The following is an 11,243-nucleotide window of genomic DNA, read 5'->3' as shown; positions in this document are numbered from 1 at the left end:
ATTTTATATGAAGAGTGTGTATCTGTAAATCCCAAGCTCCTAATGTATCCTTGCCTGCCCGCTTTCCCCTTTGGTAAGCTTAAGTTTGTTTTCTATGTCTGAGTCTGTTTTTGTTTTGTAAATAAGTTCATTTGTGTCATTTTTTAAGATTCCACGCATAAGTGATATCATATGATATTTATCTCTGACTTACTTCACCTAGTATATATTCTCTAGGTCCAACCATGTTGCTGCAAAATCGCCTTATTTCATTCTTTTTTATGACTGACTAGTATTCCATTATATGTATGTATGCAGCACAATTTCTTATTCCATTCATCTGTCAATGTACATTTAGGTTGCATTCATGTCTTGGCTATTATAACTAGCGCTACTGTGAACACTGGGGAGCATGTATCTTTTTGATTTAGAGTTTCCATATTTTCCAGGTATAAGCTCAGGAGTGGGACTGCTGGATCATATGGTGGCTCTATTTTTAGTTTTCAAAGGAACTTCTATACTGTTCTCCATAGTGGTTGCACGAATGACATTCCCACCAACAGCAGATAGAACTATTTTAAAGCTCAAATATTACCTTCTCAGAGAGGCTCTCCTTTCGTCCCACCCCCTACATAGCACTCATCATCAGACATCCTCTGCCATCTAATTATGTATTTTATAAATTATCTATCTCACCTCACACCAACATAAACGGCAAGAGAGCAGGAATTTTTTTAGTCGATTTTGTTCATTGCTGTATCCTCAGCTCCTAGAATAGTGCTAGGCACATAGTAGGTACACAAGAAAAACTTACTAAGGAGTGAATAAGTGCTTATATTTGTTTTTTTAAGTTCTAGGTGCTGCTGCACTGTCATGTCTCAGAAACAGTACCCTCCCAGGTTAGACAGCACACCAGCAGGGACTGGTTGCACCCAGCCCAGCCTGCCTCCTGAACTGAGCAGGGCAGGCAGCCCATGAGTTCTTTCTCCTCACCCCTCCCTTCAAGCCTGGTCCACCACACCCAACACCATTTCGTGTGTATAATAATTAAATTAAGAATAATAGCAACAGCTGTAATAATAGCCTCATCCACCCTCTGAGACCATCCAGCCCCTGGCATCCCTCAAGGGTTTTCCTGGGACCTGAAGAACTTCCGGCAGGGGCGGCTCTCCATTCTGAGGACGTGCTGCTTGCAACCACCAGATTGCACCTGGTCAGGCTCCTCGCCAAGTTTTTTACCGCCCGATGGGTCCGTGGAGCTGGCTGATGTAGGCTCTTTATCATTCACCCCATTTTGCTGAGGGAGAAACGGAGGCTTCCCAAGGAGGGCCTGGCCGCTGGGATCTTCTGACTTGGAGTCCCGCGGTTTCTGCCACCATGAACATCGTGACCGCGTGCAGAGATCAGCACCGTCACCTTTGGGTAGCTCCATACTCCGTTTCCCTTCGCCAACCTTCTCGGCCAGAAAGAACGTGCCTTGTGCTGCTCTGGGCTCTGAGCAAAGGCTGTGAACAAAGTTCCTGCAAAAACAAACCAAAATGGTCAGGCACGGCCACTCCGAGGAGGCGACACTTAGCTGAGGCCAGGGTGATGGGGAGGAACCTGTCACGCAGGGACGAGGTGGGAGGGGGCAGGAGGTGGAGTGCCGAGTAGAGAGAACAACTACCCAGCTCCTCTTACATCACTACCCGTTTCATCATACCCCCACTTCGAGAGGGGATGTCTCTACCCCATTTTACAGATGAGGAAGCTGAGGCCCATAGGCGTTTACCGAACCGGGAATCGAACCCAGCGCTCGGAAATACGCCAAGCCCGAGCTCAGTCCAGCCGTATTCCGCGCCCCCTCCTTTCTTCTGCACCGTGACCTTAACTCGGCACGTGCTGGCCCCTCGCCAACCCCCCAACATGGTCGCGCTTAGCCCTGCCTGGGGAGGGCAGAGTGGGGGGCTCTAGGAGGGACCGCGGAAGCCGCGCCCAGCTGGGGGTCCCGGGTTAGAGACCCCCTCGCTCTGCGTTAGGGACCCGCCCCGCCCCTTCCGCGGCCCGGCCGCCGCTGCCTCTGTCCATGGTCAAAGCACCCGGGTAATCCGCCTTTCTCTTCCGCCCGCCGAGCCCCATTCATATTCTAATCACAGCGCGGCCGGCCCGCGAACGGCCACTTTATCGGGGCCCGCGGAGGCACAGCCTGCCCCCCCCACTTCCACTTCCAGACCCCCAGCTCCTCGCCCCCCTCTTTCTGCACTTTACACTCCGCCGAGGAGGGGGTCCCTGGGAAAACCGCGTCCCCAGCCCGGCGCGGGGCTTCTCACAAACTTCGCGGCCGGCTGGGGGCGAGGGCGGGTGGGGGGAGGGAGGAAGGGACAGAGGCAGACAGACTGACAGACAGAGTTACGGGAAGAGGCGGGGGCTGCCAGAGAGACCCAGGGGGATAGAGACACAGAGGGGCAGAGACAAAGAGATGCGGGGGCAGGGGTTAGACAGAGACACAGGCAGCCCAAACGGAGAAAGAGAGGGACCCAGGGGACGAGGGGAGGACAGAGTGGGACAGAGACGGGGAGGCAGGCAGAGGGGGAGCGAGAGGCAGGGGAAGGAGAGAGACACCGGGAAGGAGACAGATAAACCCAGAAGAAGACAGAAAGTTCTGGAGGAGATGAGCCAGCCCCTCACACCCTCCCTGCCAAGCGGTCTTCTCGCCGCCCAGGTTGCGGGGTGGGTCTTGGGGCTGCAGTTCCCCGTCCCCCTTTCAGATCTTTCCACGCTTCCACGCGAGTCTGCGGATCCGCGCGGAAGGGAGTCAAGGCTTACCTCATCCCCCGGGCTCCCCCTCAAAATCTAGCCCGGGACCAAACTTGGGGAGGGGGCACAAGAGGAGAGGCAAAGGCGTGGGGCCCACTCGTGGCCGTGTAGGCAACTCCCCAGGCTCCTCGGAGTCCCCTGCCCCCAGGCCTGCGCCGGGCCCGACCGGATGGGGGGGAGGGCTGGGGAGGGGGGAGGGGGCCACATCTAAGCCAATTTTGATTTCGCCTATAATGAGTGCCGGGCGAAGGCTGGAGAAGGCCTCTGGAACTTTAAATAAGAAAAACGTTGCTAATGCTATAATAGAAGGGGGAAGTCGGAGGGCTGGGATTGCGTCGCTCTGAGCCCCCCTTTTCGGAGGCGGCTTTTCTTATTCAAAACAGGCCCACAATGGGCTTCACAGTGCGCCTCGCCACGGCCCCATCTGACGAGCGGCCATTCATCAGGCCGGCTGGCCTATCAATGACATTGCTCCCATCGGGGCTCCTATAAAATGATGCTTTTTCCCATGAAACATCCGCAAACATTTTGACGGGTTTGGCTTTGCCCGGCTGGATTACTGAGGGTCCCCTTGCTCGCTGGCTCTTTCTCTCTCCCCCTTCTCTGAACTCTCTCCCTTCTCTCTCTCTCTCTCCTTTTCTTCTTTCTCTTCTCTCCTTTCTCTTTCTTCCTTTTTCTTTCCTCCTTTATCCTTTCGCCCTTGCACTCTCTGCGTTTCTCTCCTTCCCCCCCCCTCCTCCCCTCCTCCTTGGGCAGCCGTAGCACAGGGGATCCCCAAACATCAGGACTTTTGGGGGGCGCCTGTGCTGTCCATGGGAAGAGCATGCATTGTGGGTTACTGGAGGAACCCGACATGGATTCCACAGGTTAGTCCTACTGGTGGGGGTTGGGGGGAGACATGGGAGGGAAAAAAGAGGTAGAAAGGGAACTTCAGAAAGAGTCGCAAAAAGTTCAGAAGGGTCACCCTGACAGTGGAACCCCAGGAAATAACGGAGTGTGCAGAAGTTTTCAATCCCATGCGATGTGCGATATGTGGAAGCGGATGCGTGGAAGTGTGTGTGTGTGTGTGTCTAAACGTGTGACTGTGTGTGTAAATGTGTGTGTGCGCGCGCGCTGAGGAGCGCACTTTCGCTTACCCTGGACACAAAGTTACGTAAAGATTCTCTGGCTCGCGGCGAGCTCGAGGTGCCACTTGCAGAAACTTTGCGAGCCGACCGCCCCCTCCCAGGCCCGGCTCCTCCCCCGGTTTGGGGGCCCCGGGATAGCGGTGCGCTCGGATGCTGGCGGCTAGGGCCAGGAAGCCGAGCGGAACGCCCCGGAGGCGGGGGAGGGCAACGGCTTCGCACAGCGCCTGGGAGGTGGGGACCGAGGCTCCTCCGACTGGTGGAGATGCGCAGCTGGAGGGAGTGGCGGCGGCGAGCCCGGTGGTCCTGGGGAATTCGCGCCCGGTTGGGAGGAGGGGAGCCTTGGGCCGTCCGAGGCGGGGTGTAGCCTCCCTGTCCGGAAGGGGCACCCGACGATGCGCTCCGCTCGGGGACGGTAACTCTGCTGGAGGGAGAGCGGGACACTGCGTGGCCGGCGAGGCCTGGCGTTTGGGTCTGCAAACTGCTCGGCACTTGGGGGCTGTGGGCGGCAGGTTTGGGGGTCGCGGCGGTCCCTAACCACGGAGAAAGAACACCAAGGGATTTCTTACAACGAATAAGCCCAGTGTCTCGGTTCTTTCGCCAGCAGAGCCTTCTCCACCTCCCCGTTCTAGCACCTTTGAAGAGCCGCTAAACTTCTAGATCAGAGTTATACTCCCTCTGCCCCTTCTAGGTGGAAGAATTTCTCTGGAAATTCACCTCCTTCCCCGGTCGTAGTCTCCCAACCGGTGCACTCCTATTGGGCTTGGCTGCAGCCTCGGGATTTCCTGGGGAGAGGCAGAAACCCAGCAGTGAGTGCAGCGGAGGCAAGAGCTTGACGCGCTGCTTTGGAGGATGCCTAAGAGCATCCGCTGCTGGACTACGCAGCGCGGAGCAACAAGTGCCTTCCAGCCTCTGCCATCCCATAACACGAGCATCTCTTTCCTGAGCAAATAAACACACAACACATAATGGTACCTTCACCTCTACCGCGAGGCAGGCTGGAAATGGATGAGGGGTAGGAGTAGGGGTCAGGGGGCATCGACCCAGATGGTCTTTCTTCCGTCCCTGCAGATTTCCAGCCCCTCCTGGCTTCTGCTGAGGCCCTGGTGGCCAAGACATCCACCCTCTCTGGCCTGGGGTAGCTTTGATTTTCCAGGATAGGGGTCTATCTCTGATCCCAAGACCCAAGTCCCTCTCCATTGAGCTCCCCCGAGTGGGTGTGGGTCCCCTGGGAGTGAGGAAAGGCTGAGCCTGGAAGTCCTCCCTACTATACGCGATGACAACCGAAGGCAAGGGAGAGAGAGGCGTCGCCTGTGGCGTGCTGGGCTGTGGACTGTGCAGAGGGCTCTGCTGGAATCCTCTCCTTTGGCGGTAAAGCCGGCACCCAGAGAGGGGAAAGAGCCCCTCTATGCCAAGCGTTCCTGCCACTACGCACCTCATGAGCACCCCTTTAGAGGTGACTATCTTTTAACAAAATTAAACCCATGTTTGCATTATCTGCAGTTTTTGCAAGGGAGCCACGTAGGGACTTAGAGTCTCAGCGCCGGGTGCCAGCTATGGCCCAGCTGGGGATTTTAGCCACCCCTCCATACGACTGGAGCTTCTCTGTGCGTTCTGGGGAGAGCTTTGGGGCTGTGGAAACGTCCTGTTTTCCGTCCTCTAGTTGGTGGTCATGGAGTCACCTGGTCACTTTTACTTACTGCAAACACCCCTAGCGGGTTCTGAAATCTCCCCCCCCATCTCCCCATCTCCCCCCTCTCCTTTTCGAAAATCTGAGACATCCCCAGATCACCATCCTGAACTCAAAACGTTCTGGGCAACGGCAGCATGAAGAAATGCCATGGAACGCACCAGGTGACATTTCACTCCGGCTTGCAAAACCGACGACAAGGAGAAGTGCAGCTTGGCGCGGTCCGGTCCAGGACCTTCCCTCACCTTACTTCCAGAGAACTTAAAATCCAATTAGCTTTTCTTTGGAGAGTCCCTTGTTATGTAAAGGTCCCTTCTCCCGGGATTGCTGAGACCAGCACTCCTTGGAGCAGTTGCCTTCCGGTCCTTTTACAGCATATTTGCGTGCAAACCTACGGCAGAACCACGAAGATGAGATGATGCTGATGATCATGATGGTGATGGTTTCATTCGAAAAGGCTGGAACAGTGGATTCGCAGCAAGGGCTGGGGCGAAGTCAGGAGCGCCCAGGGTCGGAGAGGCCGGCGGGCCAGGCCTCCGTCCTCTACTCTTAAAAGGAAAATCTCCGTAAAGTGCCTCCGACCGGGAGGACAGTTTTGCAGGGGCCGAGGCTCCAGCGGTCTGTCTGGGGCCACTTCAGCGTGACCTGCGGAAACGTGCCTCTTTGTGCCGCGCACCGAGCCGGTAACATAGTCCTCGAGTTTTTCCCAAATACTCAACAAGTGTGGGGCCAAGACAATGGCCCCGTCGGAGGAGGCCGGGAGCCGGCGCGCCGCCGAGCGCGACGAGGCAGGAGCCCCTCTCCCGGGAGCCCCTCTGCGCGGCAGAGCTTGGGGAGGCGGCCAAAGCCGCAGGCGCGCGCGTGGGGCCGTCCACACGCCGTCCGGCGGGTGCGGCTTTGCAGTTGCGTCCCTCCCGGCTCGCGCCGCAGCCCCGCGCCGCGCAAAAGCCTGTGCGGAGCCCCGTGTGGCCCGCGGCGCCTACGTGTTTACGGCCGTGCGTCCACTCCCGGCTGCCCTGCCCAGGCGAGCATTGCTCAGTTCCTCGAGGTACCTGGAAATTCGAGAACGAGGGGGGAAAGTAGGTAGAATTTTAGGCCGCGGAGAACTGGCGCGAAGTGGGCCAGGTTGGTCGCCTACGCAACAGAAGCGTCGTTTCTTGTTAAACGGGATGGCGCCTTAGACAGGGGCACTGCGGGGCCCGACCTGGAAACTTCTGCCTCCACCCATTTTCCGCCCCGATTTCCAAAATCTGGAGCGGCCAAGGTACCCCGAGAGCCAGATTTGAGCCCCCCAGGCCACGACGGCGGGAAGGCACTCGGGTCTCCAGGCCCTTGGCTCAGCACAAGGCCCGCCCTGGCTCTGTGGGCCCGCAGGTGGGGATATTCAGTGGTTTTGGCGTGGGGCCGGCGGGGCAGAGAGCGCCCGGGTGGGAAGAGGCCCCGGGCCTCCTCCATCCTCTCCCAGGCGCGGGTCTAGGAAAGGAGCCGCCTTCTCCGGCCGGGGGACCCGGACCGCCCGCTCGGGGAGCAAGTGAAGTGGGCTCTGAACGTTGCCTCCGCGCCCAAATAAGACTGTCTCGCCCTCCCTGGACGTGTGTGTGTGTGTGTGTGTGTGTGGCCGGTGAAGGGGGCATGCTCGCCCCACCTTCACCACCTGCCTAGCACCTGCACCTGGCTTTGGCATCAGGGTCAAGTAAGAGCCGCGTGGTCCCCAGTCCCCAGGCCGGGAGGCAGCAGCGCTAGCCCCGCACGCGACTTGGTGTGGCAGCGCAGGACAGAGCTCTTTCCCTCTGCTGTAGGACGCGGAGACCCGGAAAAGTTTGCAGGGGCCGCCGGGCGGCTAGGCCCCGGGATTTCCATAGCTGAGCCCACCCCCCTCCCCAGCGCGTCGCCATGGAGACTGCTGGAAGTTGGTGGTGGAAAACAGACTCAGCGCAAAGCAAAATATTATGAGTGCAGTTGGGGTGACTTCGGGGGGGGGCAGGGGACCGGAGGGCATGAGCGGGAGCCAGAGGCAGAGGCCGACAACAAAAGGCCGAGTGCGAGGAGGAGAGGGGCGTTTGCACGGGGCCTCCCCGCCGCTGTGTGAGAGCTGGACCGTCCTGCTTCCCAGAGGCGCCGAGGTCTCTAATTTCTCTCCAGCAGCTACACCTTTTCTCAGCCCGCCTGTGCGCCCGCCCTCCCTCCCACCCCTCCTCCTCCGAGTTCTCTTCCAGCCTCCCTCCCGGTCCGAGGTTAGGCGCCAGCTGGGCAGTGCGCCCGCCTCCCCCACGAGCCACAGGCTCACCAACGTGAAAGGTTCTGGCTTTTCTTCCCCACGACCCGTGGGTCGCTCAAGATGAATTTCTCAGCGCCTCCCGCCCCCTTCTCAAACTGGATCTGAAAGGGTAAGGGGTTAGGATAAGGCGGGAAAGAGAAGAGAAGGAGGTGCCTGGCCAGAAATCTTGGAAGGGGTGGGGGTGGGTGATGAAGAGGCGATCGCTTGGATTTTTATCCCCCCTCCTTTGTACAGTGAGAAAAGCTCTGAGTTATAACTCCGACTCGGCCCGTTGCGATGTTACTTTAGGTAAATCTAGCCTTTCCCAGATTAAATTGCTTGTAAAATGAAGGGCTAGACAGCTCACAGGCTGGGATTCTCTGACTAGTTAAACGTGTCCCTCTTTACCATAGAGCCCAGAAAATATAATGTGGACTGGTCACCACTCTCTGCCCAATCAGTGAATCTCTTCCCAAACTAATAATATCCTAAAACATTTTTACAAGTCATTGAGGATTTTAAGGCTCAAGAACGTTGGGTAACGCCTCATTGAAGGCCTAGAATTGCCTTTCTCCATTACACCTGAGGTGCATTCCCTGCGGCACTAGCTGGTAAGGGGCTGTGCCCAGCGTTTTGGAAATGCCTCTGGATGATGAAGCGCGTATTCCAGCCCTCACACGCGCTTGAGAGGAAAACACACGGACACATGTGGTGAGATGTTGCCATTAAAAGAAAACCAGCCTCTCCCCTCCACTGTTCCGGCTTTTAGGAAGAGGGGAGTCTTCAGCTCCCCTTCCTGGTGATCATTTCAGTGGGAGTCCCTCCCTGCTGCCCAGACTCTAGTTGTCTCAGCTGTAAATGAATGGATGTAAAGATTGGGCCGAGAGGTTACGACTCATTTACATGCCTGCATCTGTGTCTGTGAGATCTGCCTGGTACTTTGTTGATCAAGTAGTTTATCACACATCCATCCTCACAAGTGCTCTGCAAGAGAGGCCTTATCGTGACCTGCATCAGGCACTGGGTTTCTCTTCCGTTGCCAGGACTGTTAAGAACACGATTCTAAGTCCAGTTGATATTTTTGTTTGCCTCGGTGTCTGTGCAAAACAAAAAACAAAACCAAACTAAAACAAAAAGCCTGAAAAGGTGTAGACTGGTGACATCACAAGTTGGGACGCTGGACAGTCAGGTCATCACTTGCATCGGCCCCGCCTGACCTGCTGTACAGGAGATATGGGAGACCCCTCGGCTGCCCCTCTAGGGCTCCACACTCTGCAGGATGGAAAAGGTGGAGGAAGTCTTTCATTGCTTTTATCCCTTCCACTCTATTTGAGATATCTTTGCAATTTTATTAAGGTTAGGGGAGAGAATAACAAAGAGATGATTTGGAGGTGTCAGTTAAAAGTAAAAAAAAAAAATTACTTTGACTGAATGTATTGGAGTTTTATTCAGTCTCACTCACTGAGCGCCTGTGGCAGACCCTGCTGTCAAAATGGTTTCACGAGGGAGGGCATGGCCATGTTGAGAGTGGTGAGTCCTACAAGGGACAGAAAAATAGAGTCTCCTTGGGCCTAGAGGAAATTAAGGATGCCCTCTCTTATCGGGTCCCGGCTACGTGGCAACCCCATAACAAGCACTTTTCAGTGCATTTGCCACTTAGGTCTGCCCGAACTTCTGCGTTGTCCCTTTTTAGGATGAAAGAGTGTCTGGAACTTGTCTGGGGTCACAACTTGGACCTGGCGGAGCCAGATTGGAAGCCAGGCTGGGAGAGCCTGTTCCCTTACTCCACCCAGCCTGCTTCACCTGGACCCAGGTAGAGTTCCAGCTGGGCAGAGCTTGGTGATGATGCTGGCTGCCGGGTGGATCTGAATCCCACTTAATGAGAAGGGAAAGGTATAAATGAGAGTGGAGGATCAAGGAAGGTTGGGTCTTTGAGCTCTGGAAAAAACCTCTCTGAAGGAGTCATATGATTCTGTATTTGAAGAGGATTTGAAATCATGGCAGTGAGGGGAGGCAGTGCATCATAATGGTTGAGGATAGACTTTGGACAAATGTCAGCTTGCTTCATTCACTCATTCAAGAATACTGTGTGTCTTCTCTGTGCCCTGCGTTCTACTAAATGCTGGGCTTAAAAATGCCATCCTCTGGAGCCTAAATTCTAGATAGATAAGCAAGTAAACACAGAAACAGAAATTGCCAGGGAGTGATACATGCTATGAAGAGAAAACACTGGATTAATGACGATAGACCATAGTGACGGGGAGGTTGCTTTTTTTCACAAGGTGCCTTTCTGCCCCACCAAGCTGTGAGTCTTTGGCCTGGACGCTTGTATCGCTGAGTCTCAACTTTCTTTTGGAACTGATAGAATGATCTGATAGGGCTGTCGTGAGTGTGCAACATGGAAGTGGTAGTAGACAACATATATTCAATACTTACTGTACGTCTTCACTTTGCGAAACGTTTTCCTTTAAATGCATTATCTAGGTAATGCTCCCAACAACCCTGTAAAGAAGGAACTGTTTTCATTCACACTTTAAATGAGGAATCCAATAGGCTAAAGACAAAAAAATGTTTCTGGTCTCTGTAAGTTGGCTGGTGAGACATACCTTGACTGCACGGGAAGCAAAACCCGTCTTAATTGTGTATGTCAAATTTTCCTGAGGCAGGATGCAAGTGATCTGTTTAATTTGTATAAATCAATGTATTTGTATTTTTAAAGCTAATGTCTGTCAGATGCCTTTCATGTGCCAGGCATGTACTAAGCAATTTAAATTCTTTATTAGTTGTATTTTAAAATATATGTTAGGGGTACTGTTATTATCCATCCCATTTTATGAAGTGGGAAATTGAAGTGGATAAAGGATATCTTTGAAGGGGTGAGTAGCCTAACCTGCAGCGATCCACACTCTTAGTCACTAGGCTACCCTGTCTTTCTCTCTCTTTGTATGTGTGTGTGTGTATGTGTGTGTGTGTGTGTGTGGTGTGTGTGTATGAGGGAGAGGTTTGTGTTGGAAAGGATGTCCAGTAAAGCATACATCGTTTTTACCAAAAGCATTTTCTCCATATAAGAAAGTGTTAGGAGAGTCCTTTACACAGTGGAGACAAAACTTTATTATTGGCAAAAATAGGGACATAGTGGGACATATCTTTACTGTGGGTGTGAAACGCACTGCAGTTTTCTTGGGGTTCATCTGAAGTTTAGTTACCGTTCTCTTTGTCTCTGAGAGAGTGCAGGCTTCCTTCATGCTCACATACAGACAGCCAGAATAAGCTAGTGAGGCAGGAGCTATTATGTGCTGTGATTATATATGTAGCCTTTAGGTAATTTAATAAGCCATATATTGCAGCTAGAAGTCATTCACAGAGATGTTAACCTATGACTTCAGTGGATGTGGGT

General features: G+C 54.2%; 3 protein-coding genes across 6 annotated transcripts in view; 2 read left to right on the top strand and 1 right to left on the bottom strand.

Moving 5' to 3' along the window:
- On the bottom strand, positions 246-4,823 carry LOC110260837 (translation initiation factor IF-2-like). Its single transcript, XM_021093104.1, has 3 exons — positions 4,617-4,823; positions 3,912-4,432; positions 246-1,499 (listed from the first exon to the last, which is right to left on the bottom strand). Exons 1-3 carry the CDS (start codon positions 4,821-4,823, stop codon positions 1,103-1,105), a joined length of 1,125 nt encoding a protein of 374 aa, XP_020948763.1. The 3' UTR covers positions 246-1,102.
- RFX4 (regulatory factor X4) overlaps positions 2,826-11,243 on the top strand; it is a 168,069-nt gene continuing 159,651 nt past the window's right edge. The window contains exon 1 of one of the 4 annotated variants that reach the window (XM_021091569.1): positions 2,826-3,641. In XM_021091569.1, the coding sequence (XP_020947228.1) occupies positions 3,599-3,641 (43 nt within the window). In that variant the 5' untranslated portion in view covers positions 2,826-3,598. Of the gene's footprint in view, positions 3,642-4,028; positions 4,134-7,799; positions 7,977-11,243 lie in introns of those variants that run through there. The other 3 variants (XM_021091568.1, XM_021091571.1, XM_021091570.1) reach the window with 3 other exon arrangements.
- LOC110260652 lies at positions 4,141-7,778 on the top strand. Its single transcript, XM_021091573.1, has one exon. The coding sequence runs from the start codon at positions 6,327-6,329 to the stop codon at positions 6,768-6,770; it is 444 nt and encodes a 147-aa protein (XP_020947232.1). The 5' UTR covers positions 4,141-6,326; the 3' UTR covers positions 6,771-7,778.

This window comes from Sus scrofa, chromosome 5, assembly GCF_000003025.6.
Source record: "Sus scrofa isolate TJ Tabasco breed Duroc chromosome 5, Sscrofa11.1, whole genome shotgun sequence".
Lineage (NCBI taxonomy): Eukaryota > Metazoa > Chordata > Mammalia > Artiodactyla > Suidae > Sus > Sus scrofa.
The sequence above is the reverse complement of the archived record's forward strand: the minus strand, read 5'-3'. Positions and strand labels throughout refer to the sequence as shown.